Below are 27,155 nucleotides of genomic sequence, written 5' to 3' on the forward strand. Positions count from 1 at the left end.
TTTGGTGTATATACTTTCATGCATATATAGTAAATATACACTCATATTTTAATAAGTTAATGAAATGATACATATAATTCAAATCAACTTTTATGTTATTAGAATCTCCCATATCATTAAATATTCTAAAAATGATTTTAATAACAGTATGGCATGTCATCCTATGGATACCTTAATTGACTTAACCAAACGTGTAGCTTTTAAAATTCAAGTTGTTTTGAGTTTTTATAACTAAAATGTACTTTATATAGCATATGCTTATCAGGAATGTTTCTGTTTACCAAAGGACTTAATTCTTTGTCCACATCTATTACTATTGAAGAGTGTACAGGCTTTTGGGTAAAATGTCTATTGCTGAATTTCTTCCCAGAAAATTTGTACCAATTTACATGCCAAAGAAATGGTCATCCATCCCTTCATTTATCCCATGTTTATTAAATACCTGCTACATGATGGTCATTATATTAGGTGCTAGGAATATAGTGGTGAGTAGGATGGATACACACCCTGGTCTCAGGAAGCTTAAATTTTAGTGGGGAAGATGGATACTAGCACAAAGTAAAACAAAGAAAAATGAAATAATTTAAAAAGTTTTAAAAATTTTTGAAAGGAAGACTCTACTATTCAATCCCCTCTCTCTTTGAGCAGTAGATTCTTGCACGAATTAATTGATTTTTCCTCAATTTTGTTTATTTAAAGATATCATAACTTCAAAGAACCTCTTGATGAAAGTGAAAGAGGAGAGCGAAAAAGTTGGTTTAAAACTCAACATTCAGAAAACTACGATCATGGCATCCGGTCCCATCACTTCATGGCAAATAGGTGGGGAAACCATGGAAACAGTGAGAGAATTTATTGTTTTGGGCTCCAAAATCACTGCAGATGGTGACTGCAGCCATTAGATTAGAAGTTCCTTGCTCCTTGGAAGAAAAGCTATATCAACATAGACAGCATATTAAAAAGCAGAGACGTTATTACTTTGCCAACAAAGGTCCATGTAGTCAAAGCTATGGTTTTTTCAGTAGTCATGTATGAATGTGAGAGTTGGACCATAAAGAAGGCTGAGCACTGAAGAATTGATGCTTTTGAATTGTGGTGTTGGAGAAGACTCTTGAGAGTCCCTCGGACTGCAAGGAGATCCAATCAGTCCATCCTAAAGGAAATCAGTCCTGAATATTCATTGGAAGGACTGATGCTGAAGCTGAAACTCCAATAGTTTGGCTACTTTATAAGAAGAGCTGACTTATTGGAGAAGACGCTTATGCTGGGAAAGATTGAAGGCAGGAGGAAAAGGGGATGGCAGAGGATAAGATGGTTGGATGGCATCACTGACTCAATGGATACGAGTTTGAGTAAGCTCCAAGAGCTGGTGATGGACAGGGAAGCTTGGTGTGCTGCAGTCCATGGGGCTGCAAAGAGTCGGACACAACTGAGCAACTGAACTGGTAACTTCAAAAAAAGATTTGAAAAGAAAAAATGTACCTGTTATCCCACCAGCATTATTCCCTTAATAGTAGTAATAGTTTACTCATTTTTCAGTGTTCAGTGGTGTCCGCACTGCCATGCAGAGGCACTTGGGTTCCTTTCTGCTATTGCCAAATGTTAAGGATGGCATCTACTGTCTCATACATCAACCTCCAGACTTTGGAGTGGGGACAAAATTGTCAATGTATGAGGTTGTTGAGGAAGCTGGAAAGGTTGATTGGCTTGGTACCCGGAATTTATTTGGTCTTGGATAACATGTAAATATTAATAGAGAGTGGGAACTGATATAAGTATTTCTGTGATTAAGGGGAATTCTGTGAGGGTTTCTTTCCCTAACTTGCCGGCTCAGTAAAATCTATCTCATGGAACGTATTTCACTGCTCTTCACCACTGTTTTGAAATTTGGGACAAAGCACTATATGACCAGCAGAGGGCGCTTTTGTATTGACCAAAAGCTGAGGGTTTACAACTGGTGTGATTTTACGGTTTTGATTAGAATTGATATCCCCTCACTAGGGTGTGGACCATAGAACAGTGTTTTGTTTTGCTTCTCTGGTAAAACAACCTTATCTTTATGAAGTATTGGAATAAACCAAGTCAGCACTTTGACTAATAACGTACAATTTTAACTTTTTTTAAAAAGCTAGAACAGCAGAGCATAGAAAAACTGCTGTATAATGATTACCCATGTACTTACCACCTACCTTTGTGAAATCTTAACATTTTGCCGTATTTGATGCACATTTTTTTTGAAGAGATAAAACAATTCAGATATCACCTAAGACTTTATTGTATCACATAAAATCCTATTTCTCTCACTCTCTCCCCAGAGGGGAGTCACTAAGTCATGTCCAACTCTTTGTGACCCCATAGACTATAGTCCGCCAGGCTCCTCTGTCCGTGGGATTATCCTGGCAGGAATACTGGAGTTGGTTGCCATTTCCTTCTCCAGGGGGTCTTCCCGACCTGGGGATTGAACCCCCATCTCCTGCAATATAGGCAGATTCTTTACCACTAAACCACCATGGAAGCCCTTAAATTTGGGATTTATCAACTGAGTTCAGAATATGCTACCCCCTAAACACTGCACCTTGGCATATTGACTACTTTAAGCCAAAGGAATCTGAGAAAGGGGAGTGCAAATTATCAGACCTGCTACTCATGTAAGAGGTAGGTTCTATTGGTTGGCCGAAAAATTTGTTTGGGTTTTTCTGTAAGATGTTATGGAAAAACTCAAACAAACTTTTTGGCCAACTCAATATCTGAAGGAAGGGAGCACCCTTATCTCTGAAGACAGAGGGACTCTGAGAGGAAAGCAGACAAACAAGCCTTGCTCTCTTTCCTCCACTTGATTACCCTTTGTACTTACCCCTTTCTCCTATCACATTTTCCCACAACTTTCCACTCTTCATCAAACCTACTTAAAAAAAATGCTTAGGCTTAACGACTTCTTCGGGTCCTTATTTCTTAATAAAACCTCCCTTGTGACATAAAGCTTGTATCAAATAAATTTGTGTGCTTTTCTCTTATTAGTCTGTCTTTGTCATTTTAATTTTTAAGGCCCAGCGAGGGCCTCAAAGAGAGTAGAAGAAAAGTTTTTCCTCTCCTACACAGGTCTCTTCCAGGTGGCTCAGTGGTAAAGAGTCTGCCTGCCAATGCAGGAAACATAGGAGACGTGGGTTCGATCCCCAGGTTGGGAAGATCCCCTGGAGGACGAAATGGCAACCCACTCCAGTATTCCTGCCTAGAGAATCCCATGGACAGAGGAGCCTGGCGGGCCCCAGTCCATGGGGTGGCAAAGAGTTGGACACACTGATTGCACACACTAACAGAACTTCCAGATTCTAACAACCAGTAGAGCTACCAGGCTGCGATGGCGCGGGAGCGGCCGAGAGGCGCTACCCCAAATCCGAGGTCGGGGCGGCGGCCGAGAGGAGCTAACCCACGTCCAAGGAGCGGCGGCGGTGTGGGCGCAGGAGGGCCGAGAGGAGCTACTCCATGTTCAAGGTCGGGAGGCGCACTAGTCCAAGGTAAGGAATAGCAGCTGCGCTTTGCTGGAGCAGCCATGAAGAGATACCCCACGTCCAAGGTAAGAGAAACCCAAGTAAGACGGTATGTGTTGCGAGACGGCATCAGAGGGCAGACACACTGAAACCGTAATCACAGAAAACTAGTCAATCTGATCACACGGACCACAGCCTTGTCTAACTCAATGAAACTAAGCCATGCCATGTGGGGCCACCCAAGACGGACGGGTCATGGTGGAGAGGTCTGACAGAATGTGGTCCACTGGAGAAGGGAATGGCAAACTGCTTCACTATTCTCACCTTGAGAACCCCATGAACAGTATGAAAAGGCAAAATGATAGGATACTGAAAGAGGAACTCCCCAGGTCAGTAGGTGCCCAACACATTACTGGAGATCACTGGAGAAATAACTCCAGAAAGAATGAAGGGATGGAGCCAAAGCAAAAACAATACCCAGTGGTGGATGTGACTGATGATAGAAGCAAGTTCTGATGCTGTAAAGAGCAATATTGCATAGGAACCTGGAATGTCAGGTCCATGAATCAAGGCAAGCTGGAAGTGGTCAAACAGGAGATGGCAAGAGTGAACATCAACATTCTAGGAATCAGCAAACTAAAATGGACTGGAATGGGTGAATTTAACTCAGATGACCATTATATCTACTACTGTGGGCAGGAATCCCTCAGAAGAAATGGAGTAGCCATCATGGTCAACAAAAGAGCCCGAAATGCAGTACTTGGATGCAATCTCAAAAACGACAGAATGATCTCTGTTCATTTCCAAGGCAAACCAGTCAATATCACGGTAATCCAAGGCTATGCCCCAACCAGTAATGCTGAAGAAGCTGAAGTTGAACTGTTCTATGAAGACCTACAAGGCCTTTCAGAACTAACACCCAAAAAAGATGTCCTTTTCAACATAGGGGACTGGAATGCAAAAGTAGGAAGTCAAGAAACACCCAGAGTAACAGGCAAATTGGGCCTTGGAATGCAGAAGGAAGCAGGGCAAAGGCTAATAGAGTTTTGCCAAGAGAACGCATTGGTCATAGCAAACACCCTCTTCCAACAACACAAGAGAAGACTCTACACATGGACATCACCAGATGGTCAACACCGAAATCAGATTGATTATATTCTTTGCAGCCAAAGATGGAGAAGCTCTATACAGTCAGCAAAAAAACAAGACTGGGAGCTGACTGTGGCCCAGATCATGAACTCCTTATTGCCAAATTCAGACTTAAATTGAAGAAAGTAGGGGAAACCACTAGACCATTCAGGTATGACCTAAACCAAATCCCTCATGGCTACACAGTGGAAGTGAGAAATAGATTTAAGGGACTAGATCTGATAGACAGAGTGCCTGATGAACTATGGATGGTGGTTCGTGACATTGTACAGGAGACAGGGATCAATACAATCCCCATGGAAAAGAAATGCAAAAAAGCAAAATGGCTGTCTGATGAGGACTTACAAATAGCTGTGAAAAGAAGGGAAGCAAAAGGCAATGGAGGAAAGGAAAGATATCAGCATCTGAATGCAGAGCTCCAAAGAATAGCAAGGAGAGATAAGAAAGCCTTCCTCAGCGATCAATGCAAAGAAATAGAGGAAAGAACAGAATGGGAAAGGCTAGAGATCTCTTCAAGAAAATTAGAGATACCAAGGGAACATTTCATGCAAAGATGGGCTCGATAAAGGGCAGAAATGGTATGGACCTAACAGAAGCAGAAGATATTAAGAAGAGATGGCAAGAATACGCAGAAGAACTGTACAAAAAAGATGTTCACAACCCAGATAATCACGATGGTGTGATCACTCACCTAGAGCCAGACATCCTGGAATGTGAAGTCAAGTGGGCCTTAGAAAGCATCACTATGAACAAAGCTAGTGGAAGTGATGGAATTCCAGTAGAGCTGTTTCAAATCCTGAAAGATGATGCTGTGAAAGTGCTGCACTCAATATGCCAGCCGATTTGGAAAACTCAGCAGTGGCCACAGGACCGGAAAAGGTCAGTTTTCATTCCAATCCCAAAGAAAGGCAATGCCAAAGAATGCTCAAACTACCGTATGATTGCACTCATCTCACATGCTAGTAAAGTAATGCTCAAAATTCTCCAAGCCAGGCTTCGACAATATGTGAACCGTGAACTTCCAGATGTTCAAGCTGGTTTTAGAAAAGGCAGAGGAACCAGAGATCAAATTGCCAACATCTGCTGGATCATGGAAAAAGCAAGAAAGTTCCAGAAAAACATCTACTTTTGCTTTATTGACTATGCCAAAGCCTTTGACTGTGTGGATCACAAGAAACTGTGGAAAATTCTGAAAGAGATGGGAATACCAGACCACCTGACCTGCCTCTTGAGAAATCTGTATGCAGGTCAGGAAGCAACAGTTAGAACTGGACATGGAACAACAGACTGGTTCCAAATAGGAAAAGGAGTATGTCAAGGCTGTATATTGTCACCCTGCTTATTTAACTTCTATGCAGAGTACATCATGAGAAATGCTGGACTGGAAGAAGCACAAGCTGGAATCAAGATTGCCGGGAGAAATATCAATGACCTCAGATATGCAGATAATACCACTCTTAAGGCAGAAAGTGAAGAGGAACTAAAAGGCCTCTTGATGAAAGTGAAAGAGCAGAGTGAAAAAGTTGGCTTAAAGCTCAACATTCAGAAAACGAAGATCATGGCATCTGGTCCCATTACTTCATGGGAAATAGATGGGGAAACAGTGGAAACAGTGTCAGACTTTCTTTTTTTGGGCTCCAAAATCACTGCAGATGGTGACTGCAGCCATGAAATTAAAAGATGCTTACTCCTTGGAAGGAAAGTTATGACCAACCTAGATAGTATATTAAAAAGCAGAGATATTACTTTGCCAACAAAGGTTTGTCTAGTCAAGGCTATGGTTTTTCCAGAGGTCATGTGTGGATGTGAGAGTTGGACTGTGAAGAAAGCTGAGTGACGAAGAATTGATGCTTTTGAACTGTGGTGTTGGAGAAGATCTTGAGAGTCCCTTGGACTGCAAGGAGATCCAACTAGTCTATCCTATAGGAGGTCAGTCCTGGGTGTTCATTGGAAGGACTGATGCTGAAGCTGAAACTCCAATACTTTGGCCACCTCATGCGAAGAGTTGACTCATTGGAAAAGACTCTGATGCTGGGAGGGATTGGGGGCAGGAGGGAAAGGGGACAGACTGTCTCGATGAGTTTGGGTAAACTCTGAGAGTTGGTGTGGACAGGGAGGCCTGGCGTGCTGCGATTCATGGTGTCGCAAAGAGTTGGATACGACTGAGAGACTGAACTGAACTGAACTGAGAGCTACACTGAACCCACTCTAGTGTTTTTGCCTGGAGAATCCCAGGGATGGGGGAGTCTGGTGGGCTGCCGTCTATGGGGTTGCACAGAGTCGGACATGATTGAAGCGACTTAGCAGCAGCAGCAGAGCTACCCTGGATAGTACTGTTGTATTGACTTTTAGTGAGACCTGGGGACTGATTGACACAGTCCTTATGTTTATTTTTATATCTTTACCACATATAAATGCACCTATAAACAACAGATGATGTTATTTTGCATATTAAAACTTTGTATCAATAGTATTATATCACTTATGAAACCTGCTTTATTTTGCTTATCATTTTGTCTTTGAGATTGTTATTGTTGTTTAGTCACTCAGTCATGTTCTACTGTTTTGTGACCCCATGGGCTGTAGCTGCCAGGCTCCACTGTCCATGGAATTTCCCAGGCAAGAATACTGGAGTGGGTTGCCATGCCCTCCTCCAGGGGATCTTCCCAACCCAGGGATGAAGCCGTGTCTTCTGCTTGGCAGGTGGATTCTGTACTTCTGAGCTACCTGAGAAGTCCATGTTTTTGAGATTAATCCCTGTTAATACACATAGTTTCCATTCATTTATTTTAAGCTGCTGTACCTTATTCCATTGTATATGTGTGTGCTAAGTCACTTCAGTTGTGTCTGATTCTGTGTGACCTTGAGGACTGTAGCCCACCAGGCTCCTCTGCCCATGGGATTCTCCAGGCAAAGATTACTGGAGTGGTTGCCATGTTCTTCTCCAGGGGATTTTCCCAACCCAGGGATTAAACCCATGTCTCTTATGTCTCCTGCATTGGTAGGTGGGTTCTTTATCATTAGTGTCACCTTGGAAGCCATATTTCATTGTATGGTGTTACTTGCTCAGTTGTGTCCAACTCTTTGTGACCCAGGCTCCTCTGTCCATGGAATTTTCCAGGGAAGAATACTGGTGTGGGTTGCCATTCCCTTTTCCAGGGGATCTTTCTGACCCAGGGATAGAAGCATTGCAGGCAGATTCTTTACTGTCTGAGCCACACAGAAGCCCATTCCGTTGTATAAACCTACTACAATTTATTTATCCATTTTGGTGTTGATGGCTGTTTTATTTCGGTTTTTTTTTGTTTGGTTTTTTTTTGGTGATTACAAACAATGCTGCAAGGTACCTTCTTGAGTGAGTAACTGTTTACATGTGAGTTTCTCTAAGGTATATCTAGGAATGGACTTGCTGGGTTGCAGAGTACATGCATCTTCAATTTATTCAGTTCAGTTCAGTTGCTCAGTTGTGTCTGACTCTTTGTGATCCCATGGACTGAAGCACACCAGGCTTCCCTGTCCATCACCAACTCCTGGAGCTTGCTCAGACTCATGTCCATCGAGTTGGTGATGCCATCCAACCATCTCATCGTCTGTCCATCCATTCAATTTATTGGGTATTATTGGGTATTTCCAAATTGCTCTGAGTTTCTAAAACTCCATACCTTTATAAATAATGAGTGTTTAGAGACTTAAAATTTTTTTGCTAATCTAATCTTTATGAAATGATATCTCTTTTTGTTTTAATTTGAATTTTCCTGATTAGCAAGCTTGACTAATAAATAAATGGTTATTTATTTAGGTTCCCCCCTAAAGAAGACAAAAACAAAAAAACCCCACAACAACCCATTTTTCATTTGAGTTCATTGTCTTTATCATTCTTTATTAGTAGCAGTTTTTGGTGCATTTGGGGTGCTAATACTTTGTTGGTTAAATGCACTACAGAAATTGTCTTCTGTATTTCTCTTTTAAACTGTAACGTCAAAAACTTTAATTCTAATATAATTGGGCTTGTCAATAATTTTCTTTTTGGTTTGTATTTTGAATCACGTGTAAGAAAATTTTCCCTTCTTTAATTCATAAATATATTCTTGTATATTTTCTTCTAAAGGCTTAAGAATTTTGCTTTTCACACTTAGATCCTGAATATATCTGATACTTTGTGAAGCAAGGATTAAAAATTGGATAACCAGTTATCTCAAAATTATATAGTGAATAATAGTTTTTGCTTTCCCCACTGTTTTATAATACTTTTCCACATATCATTTCTATATGCTGCTGCTGCTGCTGCTAAGTTGCTTCAGTCGTGTCCGACTCTGTGCGACCCCAGACACGGCAGCCCACCAGTCTCCCCCGTCCCTGGGATTCTCCAGGCAAGAACAGTGGAGTGGGCTGCCATTTCCTTCTCCAATATATAGGGGTGCATTTATTTCTAGATTTTTTATTCTGTCTGTCCCTAAGTCAACATCATACAACCTTAAAGTAATTTTTGATATTTGACTAGGGAAACTCTTCCTCTTTGCTTTTCTTCAAAATTGTATTGGCTATTTTTGGCCCTTCTTTATGAATTTTGGGATCAGCTTCCACCAAAAACCCTATTGGGGATTTTTTAAAATGGAGTTTCATTGAATTAATAGATACATTTAGGGAGAACTGTCACCTTCAAATCTATGAATATTATATGTAGTATTATACAGAATATTATATTTATTCAGGCCTATTTTTAGTTAATTTAATAAAATTTATAATTTCTTCATGAAAGTCTAATACCTATTTTAGATTTATTGATTTATTGCTAGGATATATATATGTGTGTATTTTATATACATAGGATATATACAATATTTTATATTATAATAATAATTATATATGTATATTAATATAAGATACATACATACTATATATGTCTTAAAATTACATTTATTCTGCCTTCCCTTATAATCGATACCACTAGACAACTAAACAGTAGAAGGAAAAAAAATTTTAGCAGTAGTTTCCCAAGTAATAAAAGAAGAAAGTATGATAGGATTTCAATATTACTATTTCATAACCTCTAATGAATTAAGGGATCTGCAGCTGCTAGCATCATGAAGAGACCAGTAAACACCATGCCTCCCCAGGGAAGAACAAGAACACAGTGCCCTCCTCCGTAAAGTCGTCTTGTCAAATGGAAAAACCAAACTTGCCTCTGATCAAGTCTCTAGAGCTAAGTACTAATTTACGGAAAATACAGAAGACAGAGAAGCATGGAAAACTGTACCATGAGAACACAATCAGCAAAGTCTAGATTGTGGGAAACTCTATAGGGCAAGTGACCCAATTTCCTAAAAATAAACTAAATGAGGGAGAAAAATAAATGAGGAAAACTGATAAAGCCATATGTCAACCAAAAAAAGTCATATTAACCAACCACAAACAAAATAAAAAACAATTATAATAATTTTGAGATAATTAGGATGTTGAAAAAACTGATTGGATATCCAATTATATTAAAGAATAGTTCTAATTTTTAGAACAACAGTGGTATTATGGTTATGTCAAGAGTCTTTTCTTGTCTTTTAGAGATATGTACTCACATGTATATGAGTAAAAGGGTATGAGCCTGGAACTGGTTTCAAATACTATGGAAGAGAAGAAGGGATTGGGAATATGGGTGAACAGTATTGGCCAGGAGATGGGTACATGAGACTCACTGTCCTGTCCATCTTTGTGCATGTTTGATGTTTTTTATAATAAGAATTATTTTAAAATTGCATTATAAATTGTACTTTATTTTGCAAACACTAATTTTTTCCACAATTGATTTTTGTATATTGATCTATAGTTAGGGAAAGATTGAGGGCAGGAGGAGAAGGGGGTGACAGAGGATGAGATGATTGGATGGCATCATCGACTCACTGGACATAAGTTTGAGCAGACTCAGAGAGATATTGAAGGGCAGGGAGGCTTGGTGTGCTGCAGGCCATGGGGCTGCAAGGAGTCAGACACAAGACTGAACAACTACGTTTAGTAATCTTGCTGAATTTTGTTTGTCTTTTAATAGCTTGTCTTTAGAGGCCTTCAGACTTTTTACCTAAGTAGTACTATTGTCTGAGAATAATGACAGTGTCATTTCCTCCTTTGTATTCTCTTCTGTTTCCCTTATTTTGCTTTCTCTACTGTACTGGAACGATGGTGAAAGAGAAGCAGTGATAGAGGGCGTCCTTATCCTAGTCTTGCCTCTAATGAGGCATTCAAGTGTGATGTAAACTACTCTTTAACAAAGTCAGGTATTCCTCTTTCATTCCTAGTTTGATCATTTTCAGTCAAATGGGTGAATTTTATAAATTGATTTTTCCTTTTGCATCTATTGAGATGATCCTAAGTACAGATACAGATTTTTGAGTGTTAGACCATTTTCAGTTTGTGGGGTAAACTGAATTCAGTTGTGGTAGGTTTGGATACACGTATATGAGTGAGACTGGTCTATAAATTTTCTTTCTTCTGCTGTTCTTGTCTCTAGTTTCAACTTCTTTTTGGTTTTGATGAATTTGAGTGTCAAGTTAGAAATAAGCTTTACTTCCTTGGAGGTGAAGAGGATTTTCAGGATCAAGGGGCAACAGCTGTATTCTGGGATTCTGGGGGGTTTCCATCCTGGGCTGAGTGGAGTGAGCCAGAAACGGTCTTTTATAGTGAGCCACTTCTCACTATAGAGGAGAACTTTGAAATCCTTTCCAGAAGGAAAAATAAAGGAGTGATAGAGCGTGCAGGTCATCTAGGCTGCTAAGAGCTAGCAGACCACGCTGAGCCCGGGGCCAGGGCTCCAGGCAGCGGGGCCTGGCAGTGTAGGGAGACTCTGCAGACCAAGGCAGAGCAGTTCTGGACGTGAGGAGCCGAGGCCCACCTCGTGAGGCGGCCCTCTTGCAGTGGGACGCGCCTTCCAGGCTATGGATGCTGGTGCAGGAGCAGTGCCTCCTCCCCTGGGTACATCCTTCTGGTCTCCCTATTTTCTCCCCGGCTGTAAGAGAAACTTTTCATCAATGGCTGCTTCACTTCTTGGCACAGATTAGGGAGTCATGATTCTTGTTCCTTTCGGAGCTGTTTATTCCTGGAGTTGGGAACTGCTCCTGAGGAAACGCCTTCAAAACCAAACTAAATTGATCTAAACTAAATGAAACACCTAGGGACACTGAGTTGAGACAGACTTGGGTTACCTCGGTTTTCATTATTAGCCACGGTTTTGCAGGATTCTCTTGGCTTTTAGACCTCAAGTTCCTTTACCTACAATAGAGATTCTAAATAATCTCCAAGTTTCATGCTGGCTTAAAAAAGAAAAAATGCTGCCATAATTTTGTGGTGTTTCTCCGACCTTGTAATTATTTCCTAATCAGAAACACATGGACAGCTTTTACCACTTTTAAAGAGCCAGGGGCTTGGAGTATAGAAACCTGGGTTCATGGCTCAGCTCCTTCACTTAGGGCTGTGTGACCATGGGTTAGTTACCTAACCTCTCAGCCTCATTTGCCTCCTCTGTGAAACAGGGATAAAGCACCTTATCTTATACGATTATGGTGAGGATAAAATGAGATAAAAGTACCAAAAGAAAAAAAAAGCACCTTGTAAAGTGATCTGCTTCAGAGTAAGTGTCAAACATTCCTTCCCTTTTCTCTACCCAAGTGACGATGTCCCGAAAGCTAGCCAAAAGATAAACTTTATAAATGGCAAAGTTTATACTGTGGCTGGCACTTCAGAGTGTTGCCCATTTGCCTGCCTTCCACCTTCTTCTAGAGTCTGAGTCAGCCTGTTGGGCACATTTTGAGACTGTCTGGCTCTGAGGGTGTTCACCCAGGCCTGGGATCCGCAGGAGGTCTTGGCAGGGAGAGACATCACACACCACAGCTGGGAGAGGACAAAACCGACACAGGAGGCCCGGAGCACAGACCCTCAGGAGCCAACCGAGGCTGCAGTCCCGGCCTCGCGGCAAGGAGGTCAGGAAGGACAGGTGGGGAAGGCCTGATGCTGGCGGCGCTGCAGGTCCGGGAGCCTCCGGTGGGCGCGCGGGGCGGGAACCAGAGAAGCCGCCACCCCCTGGGAGGCAGAGACAGCTGCTGCTGGGCCCTTCTGGCCTCTCCTCCCTCTCCCCGATTTACCACACATTTTTTTTTTCCTCTTGGAAAACCTGCCTGAAGACTCTCTTCATTCCGATTTCTCCTGGGTGTGTGTGGGAAGCATTTCTTCTCCGTTCCCCTTTGACCTTTCTGCTTTCTCCCCTTCTACCTGCCAGCACTCCAGGGTCTGCAAACGTTCCTTTTGGTAACTGTTAACAACCGGGAGAATTGATCTCTACAGATGGAGTCTGCAGCCTTGCCTCTGCCCAGTTCTGTGAGAAAGGACAGTTCAGTTCAGCTCAGTAGCTCAGTCGTGTCCAACTCTTTGCGACCCCAAGAATCGCACGCAGCATGCCAGGCCTCCCTGTCCATCACCAGCTCCCGGAGTTCACTCAGACTCACGTCCATCGCGTCAGTGATGCCATCCAGCCATCTCATCCTCTGTCATCCCCTTCTCCTCCTGCCCCCAATCCCTCCCAGCATCAGAGGCTTTTCCAATGAGTCAACTGTTCACCTGAGGTGGCCAAAGTACTGGAGTTTCAGCTTTAGCATCATTCCTTCCAAAGAAATCCTGGGGCTGATCTCCTTCACAATGGACTGGTTGGATCTCCTTGCAGTCCAAGGGACTCTCAAGAATCTTCTCTAACACCACAGTTCAAAAGCATCAATTCTTCGGTGCTCAGCCTTCTTCACAGTCCAACTCTCACATCCACACATGACCACAGAAAAAACCATAGCCTTGACTAGGCGAACCTTAGTTGGCAAAGTAATGTCTCTGCTTTTGAATATGCTGTCTAGGTTGGTCATAACTTTTCTTCCAAGGAGTAAGCATCTTTTAATTTCATGGCTGCAGTCACCATCTGCAGTGATTTTGGAGCCCCCCAAAAAAAGTCTGACCCTGTTTCCACTGTTTCCCCATCTATTTCCCATGAAGTGATGGGACCAGATGCCATGATCTTTGTTTTCTGAATGTTGAGCTTTAAGCCAACTTTTTCGCTCTCTTCCTTCACTTTCATCAAGAGGCTTTTTGGTTCCTCTTCAGTTTCTGCCATAAGGGTGGTGTCATCTGCATATCTGAGCTTATTGATATTTCTCCCGGCAATCTTGATTCCAGCTTGTGTTTCTTCCAGCATTTCTCATGATGTACTCTGCATATAAGTTAAATAAGCAGGGTGACAATATACAGCCTTGACATACTCCTTTTCCTATTTGGAACCAGTCTGTTGTTCCATGTCCAGTTCTAACTGTTGCTTCCTGACCTGCATACAGATTTCTCAAGAGGCAGGTCAGGTGGTCTGGTATTCCCATCTCTTTCAGAATTTTCCACAGTTTCTTGTGATCCACATAGTCAAAGGCTTTGGCATAGTCAATAAAGCAGAAATAGATGTGTTTCTGGAACTCTCTTGCTTTTTCCATGATCCAGCGGATGTTGGCAATTTGATCTCTGGTTCCTCTGCCTTTTCTAAAACCAGCTTGAACATCTGGAAGTCCACGGTTCACATATTGCTGAAGCCTGGCTTGGAGAATTTTGAGCATTACTTTACTAGCATATAAGATGAGTGCACTTGTGCGGTAGTTTGAGCATTCTTTGGCATTGCCTTTCTTTGGGATTGGAATGAAAACTGACCTTTTCCATTCCTGTGGCCGCTGCTGAGTTTTCCAAATCGGCTGGCATATTGAGTGCAGCACTTTCACAGCATCATCTTTCAGGATTTGAAACAGCTCTACTGGAATTCCATCACTTCCACTAGCTTTGTTCATAGTGATGCTTTCTAAGGCCCACTTGACTTCACATTCCAGGATGTCTGGCTCTAGGTGAGTGATCACACCATCGTGATTATCTGGGTTGTGAAGATCTTTTTTGTACAGTTCTTCTGTGTATTCTTGCCACCTCTTCTTAATATCTTCTGCTTCTGTTAGGTCCATACCATTTCTGTCCTTTATCGAGCCCATCTTTGCATGAAATGTTCCCTTGGTATCTCTAATTTTCTTGAAGAGATCTCTAGCCTTTCCCATTCTGTTCTTTTAATCTATTTCTTTGCATTGATCGCTGAAGAAGGCTTTCTTATCTCTCCTTGCTATTCTTTGGAGCTCTGCATTCAGATGCTGATATCTTTCCTTTTCTCCTTTGCTTTTCGCCTCTCTTCTTTTCACAGCTATTTGTAAGGCCTCCCCAGACCACCATTTTGCTTTTTTGCATTTCTTTTCCATGGGGATCGTCTTAATCCCTGTCTCCTGTACAATGTCACGAACCTCATTCCATAGTTCATCAGGCACTCTGTCTATCAGATCTAGTCTCTTAAATCTATTTCTCACTTCCACTGTATAATCATAAGGGATTTGATTTAGGTCATACCTGAATGGTCTAGTGGTTTTCCCTACTTTCTTCAATTTAAGTCTGAATTTGGCAATAAGGAGTTCATGATCTGAGCCAAAGTCAGCTCCTGGTCTTGTTTTTGCTGACTGTATAGAGCTTCTCCATCTTTGGCTGCAAAGAATATAATCAATCTGATTTCGGTGTTGACCATCTGGTGATGTCCATGTGTAGAGTCTTCTCTTGTGTTGTTGGAAGAGGGTGTTTGCTATGACCAGTGCATTTTCTTGGTAAAACTGTTAGTCTTTGCCCTGCTTCATTCTGCATTCCAAGGCCAAATTTGCCTGTTACTCCAGGTGTTTCTTGACTTCCTACTTTTGCATTCCAGTCCCCTATATTGAAAAGGACATCTTTTTGGGGTGTTAGTTCTAAAAGGCCTTGAAGGTCTTCATAGAACCGTTCAACTTCAGCTTCTTCAGCATTACTGGTTGGGGCATAGACTTGGATTACTGTGATATTGAATGGTTTGCCTTGGAAACGAACAGAGATCATTCTGTCGTTTTTGAGATTGTATCCAAGTACTGCATTTTGGAGTCTTTTGTTGACCATAATGGCTACTCCATTTCTTCTGAGGGATTCCTGCCCACAGTAGTAGATATAATGGTCATCTGAGTTAAATTCACCCATTCCAGTCCATTTTAGTTCACTGATTCCTAGAATGTTGATGTTCACTCTTGCCATCTCTTGTCTGACCACTTCCCATTTACCTTGATTCATGGACCTGACATTCCAGGTTCCTATGCAATATTGCTTTTTACAGCATCAGACCTTGCTTCTATCACCAGTCACATCCAAAGCTGGGTATTGTTTTTGCTTGGCTCCATCCCTTCATTCTTTCTGGAGTTATTTCTCCAGTGATCTCCAGTAATGTGCTGGGCACCTACTGACCTGGGGAGTTCCTCTTTCAGTATCCTATCATTTTGCCTTTTCATACTGTTCATGGGGTTCTCAAGGCAATAATACTGAAGTGGTTTGCCATTCCCTTCTCCAGTAGACCACATTCTGTCAGACCTCTCCACCATGACCCACAAGCAAGGACATATTCCCTAATTTCTCTGTGCCTCAGTTTTCCCCTTTGGCAAAATGAAAATAATAAGAGCTCCTTCTTTACAAGATTGTTATAACAATTAAATGAAGCAATTTGCAGAAAATGCTTAGTCTGATGCCTGGCACACAGTGAGAGTAAACTGCTGCCCCTGTCTCACTGGCTTCATTGCAAATGGGTGAATGCACTCTGGGTTCAGTAAACTCCTTCCAGCATGTCTGGCATCACCTCTTCCAGGCAGCCCTCCCTGACTTTTCCCCATCTCTGCCATGTTGGTCTGCACCAGCTCTCTTGGAGTGCTAAATACATTGAAGACACAGATGGGTTAAACCATGCCTGCACCTGTCTGGGTCCTCTATCAGAGTAGGTGTTCCATAAAGAGTGTGTCTTATCCAGTCATGGAGGGCCTGGCAATTAGCACCCTGCTAATCAGCAAATAGTTGCTAAGTAAATGAAGGAAATCCCCATTTGTGTAGTGAGAGCTTGAAGACTCAAGAAGGCCCAAATCTGGGGTCTGAACCCTGGAGCTTCTTGGCGGCAACACTGAGACTTCCACTCTTCGCTTTAACAGAAACAATCCCAAGATCACTGAATCACAGGAAATGAGCAGTAGAGATTGAAAGGTAAGGCCTTGGTATTTCCTGATGAGGGAGGAAGTCAAAGCCTAGAAGCCAGCAGGTTCCTGGCTGCCTCACGCTGGTACAGGAGGACCATGATGAAGCCAGTACTCTCATTCTTGACCTGCTGGGCTCTCACTCACCAGCTGCTGTGGCTGAGCCTGGGCTCCTTGTGCAACACGGGAGCTGCTGGTCTCCTCCCAGACTCTCTGGGTCAGGGCCCACCCAAGGTTGACTGGGTGGCAGAGCTTTATGTGTTGAATGGCGGTTGGCTTTCCCTGGGAGTGGGTGTGGTGGAAAGAGCTAGAAGAGCTCCTTATCACTTATCACCAAGCCTGGTGACTCACAGATGCAGAGAGAGTGAGGGTGGGACATGGACTCAGAGATTATCCAGCCCTCCTCCTTGGTTTAAGGTAAAGGAATCTACTGCCCAGAGAATTGATGTTCTCTAGGCTCTGGGGCCTCATCAAAGGCAGAACTGGTAACTGAATCCATATCTTTCAAATCTGAAACTCAGTCTCCTCAATGAGACTATTCCAGGGTTTTTGAAATAATAATGGACACACGAAGCACTTGAAGATCTTGTTAAGGCACAGGTAGGCCTGGGAGGAGACCCCAGATTCTGCCCAGATTTCTAACAAGTCCGAGGTGGATTTTAATCCTAAAGGAAATCAACCCTGAATATTCATTGGAAGGACTGATGCTGAAGCTGAAGCTCCAATACTTTGGCCACATGATGTGAAGAGCTAACTCCTTGGAAAAGACCCTGATGCTGGGAAAGATTGAAGGCAGGAGGAGAAGGGGACAACAGAGGATAAGATGGTTGGATGGCATCACCGACTCAATGGACATGAATTTGAGCAAGCTCTGGGAGATGGTGAAGGACAGGGAAGCCTGGCAGTCCGTGGGGTCGCAAAGAGTCAGACAGTACTGAGCAACTGAACAACAGCAAGGTCTGGGAGGAGACCCCAAATTCTGCCCAGATTTCAGACAAGTCCCAGGTTCTAGCTAGAAAGGGTCTAGGCCAGTGATTCTCACAAAAACCAGGGCTAGAAAAGCCAGCTCTACTATGATATAACTACTCAGTGCATTAGCCATTAGTTAGACCAGACTGTTGGGTTAATGAAAGCATGCCCGCTATAGGGCCCTTCACACAGAAGCCAGTGGGGCCAGGTCCTCCTCACTGGCTCGTCCTTATTGGTTACCCCTATTGGCTGCTTCTGTGTTTTCTGTGCAGATGCAGGTCCTGACTGGTGGCTGTGGGTATGTAAGTGCAGTCCTTCTGGAGGACTTGGACCTTACTAGCCCCTGCAGGCACTGTTTCTTCACAGCAAGTATGCCAAGCCCAAAGTTGAGTCTTCCCTGTAAGCTCTTAAGGGTAGGAGCTTGGTTTGTTTTCCTTGAATCTCCTAAATGCTCAGGCACTCATGCCTCCATTTACTGGACTGATGCATCTATGGAACATCTGCTGCTGCTGCTAAGTCGCTTCAGGCCTGGCTAAATAATGCACATCCTTGCCTTCAAGAAACATACCTAACATGTGGGCTATAATGTGGTACTTAGAGGTTGCTCAATAAGTATGTTGGAGAAGGAAATGGCAACCCACTCCAGTATTCTTGCCTGGAGAATCCCAGGGACAGAGGAGCCTGGTGGGCTGCCGTCGATGGAGTTGCACAGAGTTGGACACGACTGAAGCAACTTAGCAGCAGCAGCAGCAGCAATAAGTATGTGTGAAATTGGATTAGACTTCAGTGCTCTGGGGGGAGTGGCAGCGTCATCAAATGATAGAGAGGGCGAAGGAGAGCAGCTGGTGTTGGCCGCTCCCTAATAAGGGGCTCATTTTCAAAGAAGGAGGTCTGGCTCCTTTGGCAGTTCCTACTGGGGTTGCTGGAAATGAGAGCACTGAAGCCTTACTGAAGTCTCTGCACTTGAAAGTTATCAGGCAAATTCTCAAATGCATCGTAATTTTTAGTTTTCCCTTTGACGCTGTAAAGACCAATGGGAAACAGGGATACACAAGCTCCTCTTCTCAGGCCAGTCACAGACGGGGTGGCTAAAACATGTATGGTGTCTGCAGCAGAGAGAGAAATGGAACTTCCCTGGTGGTCCAGGGACTGGGACTCTGAGATTCTAAAGCAGGGGGCATGGGTTTGATCCCTGGTCAGGGAACTAGGATTTCGCATGCTGTGTGGCACAGACAAAAAAAAAAAAAAAGGAAGAGAGAAATGGCCCACCATGGTGACTCCGAGTCTGTGAGGTAGGGGAAGTGGTAGCATCTGCCAGACAGAGCCATCTACCCACCTTGGCAGAGATGCTAAGTCCCACCTAATGTCGATTCTGCCCTGTGTTTGGGTGGCAGACCCCCTCACATTTTAGCTTGACACGTGAACACACAGCAAGACATTTCATTCCCCAACCTCACTTGTAGCCAGGTAAGCCAGCGGGATATGAGCAGAGGTGGAAGAGGTACAATTCCTGAATTAGGCTCTTACAAGGCAGCTGAGCCTTTCCCTCCCGTGTCCTGCAGGGTGAGGGGGAAGCTGAGCCAGCTCTGACCAGGCAGACAGGGGTGACAGCAAATGGAGTGCCAGAGAGATGATAAGAAAGAGCCTGGGTCCCTGGACAGCCCTGTGGAGCGGAGCTGTCCCACCCCCTGCCTGCCAGCTCGGATTCTTCCCTGAGAGAGAAATAAACCTTCCCTCTTGTTTGGTCTTTGTTAGAACCAACATCCTAACTACTGTGCGTCTGTCTCTTGCATGAAAGAACAATGAGGCTCTGGGCCTTTTTTCCTGGTAGAATAGAAATGGTTGGTCTCTAAGGCTTTCTGCCAGATCTGCCTTTTGTCTCCCACCCTATATTGTTTCAGGTTAGTCACTGGGGAACCCCTGCACTCATGCAGGGCTCCCCAGATCTTTCAAATCTCCTGAGACTACTTTAAGGTCTGCCACATTCCGAGGGGTTCTGTCATGACTGCAACATGACCTCATTCAGACTGGGTCTGCTACCTGGCCCCGGACCGGACCTCAGCAGAAGAAGGACTCTCAAAGAGGACTCAGTCAGCCCCTGAGAGCCAGAACCCCACCCTGCCTCCCTGCAAATGAGATAGATTTGGAAAGTAAGTAAATCATTGTGTTATATCACGTTAAACCGAGAACAAGTCTTTCCTGATAGGGCTACTAAAATAAGGTATTTAAGAAGTAGCCTGGTATCTAACCTTCAGTGAATACTCACTGTGTGCCGAGCATTCTTGCAAGCACACTATATGTATTAACTCCTGTATGTCACAACCACCCAACAAGAGAAGTACTATAGTATCCCCGTTTTACAGATGAAGAGAAAAGATACCCAGAGAAGTTTAGTAACTTACTCAAAGCTGCACAGTTAGTAAATGGTGGAGCCAGGATTTGAACGTTGGGACTCAGATTTGATAATTGGTGCTCTTTTTTCTTTTGGCTGTACTGTGAGACTTGCAGGATCCTAGTTCCCTGGCCAGGAATTAAACCCAGGCCCACGGCCCACGGCCCACAGTCCCAACTGCTAGACCACCAAGGAATTCCCAATAATAGATGCTCTTGATCACTGTGATGCTGCCTAAACAGAGCCCTCCAATGTTCATACTCCTATCATGTCCAAAAGAACAGATTAAACTGAATCACTGTCAAAATTCAGAGAGATAAATCCTCGAAGCAAGGCCCAAGGTTGTGGTTCTCAAAGTGTGGTCCCTGGACCATTAGCCTCAGAATCACTGAGGAACTTAATAAAATTGTAAATGCTATGACCTCAGCCCAGATCTAGTGAGTCAGAAACTCTGGAGGCCCAGACATCTTTATTTTTACAAGTCTTCCACATGGTTCTGAGGCACACTGAAGTTTGAGAGCAGTTGGCCTAGGAAATAAACAAGAATTGAAAGAAGAATGGAAATTTTGGACTTCACTGGTGGTCCAGTGGATAAGAATCTTCCTGCCTATGCAGGGGACACAGGTTCGATCCCTGGTCTGGGAAGATTCCACATGCAGAAGAGCGACTAAGCTCATGTGCCGCAACCTCTGAGCCCACGTGCTGCAATCACTGAAGCCTGCTTGCTCTAGGGCCCGAAAGTCACAACTCTTGAGACCCTGGGCTACAGCTACTGAAGGTCTTGCTTTGCTACAAGAAAAGCCACCACAATGAGAAGCCTGTGCACCGTTTAACTAGAGAAAGTCCACACACAGGGGTGAAGACCCAGTGCAGCCACAAAGAAAACAAAAGAATGGAAATTTTATTCCTTCCTTGGACTTTGGGGGTGAGAAAGAGAGGCAGAAAGAAAAGTTTCATATTTAAAATAAGAGCTGTTTCCCAAGCCCTCTCTGATTTGGGGGTTGCTGATTTGACCTGTCTTGTGAAAACTTGCATGCTGTGTTCTCAGCAAGTCCAAGACTCGGGGTATTCTCACTGGATGTGGCCCTGGCTCATTGCTTATAGTTAATCTTGGAGCTCACTACTTAATTTAGAGGAGGAAAAAAATCCTGACAATTAGTTGTAAGACCTGTGAGGGGAAAACTGATCCTTAAATAGTTTAAAAAAATTCCTTGGCATTCCCTCCTTTATTTCCCTTCAAAGATTTGAAATCCTTTTTGAACATCAGCATTTATCATTTGGGACAGGCAAATGCTTTCTTTAATTTTCTGTGGTGATATTTCATTGGGTTAAAGACTGTCTGAGTAATCTTTATGGAACTGAGCCTGGGCCTGTCCCTCCCAGGAGATCTGTTTTGACTGACTTGGTCATTGCTTAGATTTGGCCATGTTCTGCACTGTGTAAAACCTCCACTGCACTTGGCCAAGACCTTGGAGCCTCATCAGTGTTCACAATCTGGACATGCGATTTACGATATGGAAGATCTGAAGACCGGAATACATTTCCCTGGCTATTGTTACTCAGCTTTTAAAATGGAGGTGGCAGGAGATGTAGGTCAGCAGAAACCTTGCTTAAAAGTTTGACTGAACACAGGGATCAGGCTACTGTAATATTTTATTGTCTGATATTCAGAAGCAATGAAAATTTTTAAAATGAGTATAAAATTATAATGAATATTAAAATTAATTTGAGGAGTGGAGTGTCATTTGAAAAAAATAGCAAAAGATATAAACTAGAAAAAGATGAAGTTAGGGTGCAACCCCAAAATCCATGACTTGCACTTTTATCTCCAGTGAGCTCTATGGTCTCTCTCACCCTAGGAGGGTCCAGACAGGATAGAAAGAATTGTGCCGTCATTTCATTCTCCAAGCCAGGCTTCAACAATACATGAACCGTGAACTTCCAGATGTTCAAGCTGGTTTTAGAAAAGGCAGAGGAACCAGAGATCAAATTGCCAACATCCGCTGGATCATGGAAAAAGCAAGAGAGTTCCCGAAAAACATCTACTTCTGCTTTATTGACTATGCCAAAGCCTTTGACTGTGTGGATCACAAGAAACTGTGGAAAATTCTCAAAGAGATAGGAATACCAGACCACCTGACCTGCCTCTTGAGAAACCTGTGCAGGTCAGGAGGCAACAGTTAGAACTGGACATGGAACAACAGACTGGTTCCAAATAGGAAAAGGAGTACGTCAAGGCTGTATATTGTCACCCTGCTTATTTAACTTATATGCAGAGTACATCATGAGAAACGCTGGGCTGGAAGAAACACAAGCTGGAATCAAGATTGCCGGGAGAAATATCAATAACCTCAGATATGCAGATGACACCACCCTTATGGCAGAAAGTGAAGAGGAACTAAAAAGCCTCTTGATGAAAGTGAAAGAGCAGAGTGAAAAAGTTGGCTTAAAGCTCAACATTCAGAAAACAAAGATCATGGCATCTGGTCCCATCACTTCATGGGAAATAGATGGGGAAACAGTGGAAACAGTGTCAGACTTTGTTTTCTGGGGCAGACTTTGTTTTCTGACAATTTTCCGGTCAAGCCACTGCAGATGGTGACTGCAGCCATGAAATTAAAAGACGCTTACTCCTTGGAAGGAAAGTTATGACCAACCTAGATAGCATATTCAAAAGCAGAGACATTACTGTGCCGACTAAGGTCCATCTAGTCAAGGCTATAGTTTTTCCTGTGGTCATGTATGGATGTGAGAGTTGGACTGTGAAGAAGGCTGAGCGCTGAAGAGTTGATGCTTTTGAACTGTGGTGTTGGAGAAGACTCTTGAGAGTCCCTTGGACTGCAAGGAGATCCAACCAGTCCATTCTGAAGGAGATCAACCCTGGGATTTCTTTAGAAGGAATGATGCTGAAGCTGAAACTCCAGTACTTTGGCCACCTCATGCGAAGAGATGACTCATTGGAAAAGACTTCGATGCTGGGAGGGATTGGGGGCAGGAGGAGAAGGGGACAACAGAGGATGAGATGGCTGGAAGGCATCACCGACTCGATGGACGTGAGTCTGAGTGAACTCCAGGAGTTGGTGATGGACAGGGAGGCCTGGCGTGCTGCAACTCATGGGGTCACAAAGAGTCAGACACGACTGAGCGACTGAACTGAACTGAAAATGTGGCTGTGAGAAGGTACGTGGTTACTCATTGAGATATCCAAGTTGAGATTCATATTCATTAAAGGGCTATGGTACATGAATTACTTCATTTATCCCTCATACACACTTATGAGGGCAGAGCAGTACTTTTTTTTTTTTTTCTGACAATTTTCCGGTCAAGCCATGCAGCATGTGGGATCTTAGTTCCCCGACCAGAGATCAAACCTGCACCCCCTGCAGTGGGAGCTATGAGTCTTACCCACTGCACCACCAGGGAAGTCCAAGGGCAGTCCTGTATTCATCTCTGAAAATAGGATACTGAGGATACTGAGGTGTGGAGGTTAAGAAATAGGTAGTCCATCTCCAGAGTCCAGGCTCTCCACTCATCTGCTCAGATCTGCTGCTGACCGGCTATCCAGAGAACCTTATGTGACTTACAGAAAGGTGTCCCAGTAGAAGGACCAAGTAGGGAAAGGAGCCTCCCCTGGGTGGATGCACCTAGGGGTGGAGCGCCTGGGAACAGAACAGAGGCGGGATTTCAGCCCCCTCTGGCTCCCTCTAGGGATTCCCTGGTGGCTTAGACGGTAAAGTGTCTGCCTGCAATGCGGGAGACCTGGGTTCGATCCCTGAGTTGGGAAGATCCCCTGGAGAAGGAAATGGCAACCCACTCCAGTACTCTTGCCTAGAAAATTCCATGGATGGAGGAGACTGGTGGGCTACAGTCCGTGGGGTCGCAGAGTCGGACACGACTGAGCGACTTCACTTTCACCTTCTGGCTCCCTCTGCTGGACGCTTTTATACAGCAATCCACGAAAGCAATTCTGGCGGACCCTGCATCCACTCCTTGAGAACGCAAGTGTTTCTCACACAACTGTTTCCACTCCTGCAAGATAAATACCACCTCTGTGGACCTGGGCCTAGCTAACTGAAGCATCCTGTAGCAAGCCCAGGTGCTCCCCCGCAGGGAAGAGCTTCCAGTTCAGGGTATCAGAATATGAGCTATGCCCCAAAGCCTAGTTCTGGGCCCAGTCTTTCCCAGAATCAACATCATTATCAAATGCAGCATCGTTTTTGGAGGAAGCCACATTCAAACAGCTCTGGTCACCCAGAGCCGTGGGTGTCAGGGGCTGGGTTTCCAAAGATGCTGGTCTACCTTTGTTGTAAGGTCATCCCTCCAGACAGGGAATCTCAGGTCCCTCACCTGTATACCCAGGTGCTGGGGAAAGCAGGGGAAGCCAGAGACAGACGTGCATGTGGGGTCTTTTTGTAAGGCCCCAAAGTCTCCACTGCCTTCCATCAATCTGCAGCCGCTGGCAGGCAATAAATCTCTCAAGTCCAAGGACATAAAAGCATGTCATTATCAGTTGGCTTGGGATGCATTAAGAGTGCATCAGAGTCTATACTCTGACTTCCAGCCCATGGCCTGACAGGAAATGGAACGGTCATTCCTCATTGACATCTTTGAACAATGCACAGATGCACAGTTCATCCCACAATTATCGTAATCAGTTATGATAAAACCCAACCCAACTGTCTCTACCTGGAGCGTCTGGATGATTTTCTCTGAGTTCTCCGCCTTCCTCATGATCGTCCATCTCTTCTCTACTTGCCTGTTAGGTAACAACAACAAAAGACACATAAGACCCAATAAATGCAAGTGTTCCTAGGGTCCATGCCCTTTGCTACAATGAATCCAGCTTTCTTAGTGGTCTCTTCTCCTCCTTTGTCAGTTTATTTTAACTTAAGTGTCCAAGAAGTCTGCTGCCAGGGTGAATGGCCCTGAAGAGCCAGGTGGGCTTAGCAGTGACCTTGAGCACTGTCTTCATCTGTCATTCTCTGGGGAAGGCTTGTCTACGTGTCCAAGCTGTGCTCCATGCCTGGCATACCTGGGGAAAAGAATGTTGCTGGCAAAGATTGACTGACAGAAGGCAGCGAGGTACCCGCAGGGACTCCAGGGGGTTCCAGTGTGACCACTGCAGAGATGGGGCAAAGTGGAAAGGCTGGGGACAAGTCAGACTCTCAGTACCTTAGTCCTTACCTTGAAAACAGATGGAAGGTACTGAGGGATTGAAGTGAGGGAGTGAAAGGGTCAGGCTTGTAGGGTTTCCAGGATAACTATGGATTGGATTTCTTATCACATGAAACTCTTTCTTCTTTCTCTGACTGATACAAGCTGCTTGCAATCCCACAACCCAGAAATCTCTATAATGATGGTCCTCAACACTGGCTGCGGAGAAGGCAATGGCACCCCACTCCAATTCTCTTGCCTGGAAAATCCCATGGACGGAGGAGCCTGGTAGGCTGCAGTCCACGGGGTCGCTAAGAGTCGGGCATGACTGAGCGACTTCACTTTCACTTTTCACTTTCATGCATTGGAAAAGGAAATGGCAACCCACTCCAGTGTTCTTGCCTGGAGAATCCCAGAGACAGAGGAGCCTGGTGGGCTGCCGTCTGTGGGGTCACACAGAGTCGGACACGACTGAAGCGACTTAGCAGCAGCAGCAGCAGCAACACTGGCTGCATCTTAGAATTACCTGTGGAACTTATACAAAAAAATTTTTAGGCAGTTGTTGTTGTTCAGTCTCCAAGTCATGTCTGACTCTGCAACCCCATGGACTGCAACATGCCAGGCTTCCCTGTCCCTTACCATCTCCCGGAGTTTGCCCAAATTCATGTCTATTGAATTGGTGATGCCATCCAACCATCTCATCCTCTGCCACCCTCTTCTCTGTTGCCTTTAATCTGTCCCGGCATCAAGGTCTTTTTCAATGAGTTGGCTCTTCCCAGCAGGTGGCCAAAGTATTGGAGTTTCAGCTTCAGCATCAGTCCTTCCAATGAATATTCAGGACTCATTTCCTTTAGGATTGAAGATTCCTAGGCCCTAACCTCAAATATTAAAATCAGACTTTCTGGAGCTAGAGCATTTTTAAGGCTTCTTGGCTGATTCCAATATGCAGCCAGGATTGAGAACCATGGGTCTTCTCTAGAGGGCAGGAAGAGCAGTCCTTGAGTTGCCAAGGAAGTGTGGCTGGTAGAGTCAATGACTCAAATAAAGCCCCCAGTGTCCTATAAGGCCAGCTCTTGGCCCTTGTCGCCTGAATCTGCTTAATACACAGCTTCACTTCAGCCATGGAGAAGGAATCTGAAGGGCCTAGAAGCCTCCCCGGGACTCAAGTTCCTCACCCTTTAGCTGACAGTCAGTTTTCTACTTTATCATCAAATACCTAAGCTCCTTTGAGAAGAGACAGTTATCTGCTAATTTGTTTGGACATTCTCTGCTTGTTTGGTGGCTTTTTACCCTGTGTGCTTCTCACCTGTTAGTGTTTGTGGCTGCTAAGCTATTCTGACTAAGAAAACCTACAGCAGGTAAGTAACTTTCCTTCTTTTGCATGTGTCCTTTTGGAGACAAAGCAGATTTGGCCTGATGCAGTAAAAAAAAAGAAAAAAAGAAAAAATTCATTCCTTAGTAAATGGAAAGGTTTTTTTTAAAAAAAAAAAAAAAAAAAAAAAACGATTTCAGGAAAAACCTGCCTCAGTCTAGTAAACTGCTAAGTTAGAAGACTAGAAAAGAGATAAATTTTAAAAAATCCTGTTTATAAATCCTTTTAGTCTAACAGGAAATTGGATTAAAAGGGAAAAACAAGCTTCCTCTTTTGGAAGAATTTCAAAACCCAGAAGAATAAACCTTCAGTCTTAATAGCAAGCAGCTATGAGCTTTCAGGGGCAAGAAATACTCTTCTCCTTTCACAGATGGAGAGATGGAGACAGAATTGGGGATTTGGAAAGAATTTTCTGATGAGTCCCTGTTAGAAAAATAGTTTTAATTTGAAATTCTGGGGGGCTTCCCTGGTGGTCCAGTGGTTAGGACTTCCTGCTTTCACTGCCAAGAGTGTGG

General features: G+C 43.9%; 1 protein-coding gene across 1 annotated transcript in view; it reads right to left on the bottom strand.

Moving 5' to 3' along the window:
- Positions 1-27,155, bottom strand: part of KIAA2012 (KIAA2012 ortholog) — a 131,943-nt gene that overhangs the window by 21,485 nt on the left and 83,303 nt on the right. The window contains exon 15 of the mRNA XM_018060816.1: positions 24,801-24,870. Coding sequence (XP_017916305.1) covers positions 24,801-24,870 — 70 coding nt within the window. The remainder of the gene's footprint in view (positions 1-24,800; positions 24,871-27,155) is intronic.

This window comes from Capra hircus, chromosome 2, assembly GCF_001704415.2.
Source record: "Capra hircus breed San Clemente chromosome 2, ASM170441v1, whole genome shotgun sequence".
NCBI classification, from domain to species: domain Eukaryota; kingdom Metazoa; phylum Chordata; class Mammalia; order Artiodactyla; family Bovidae; genus Capra; species Capra hircus.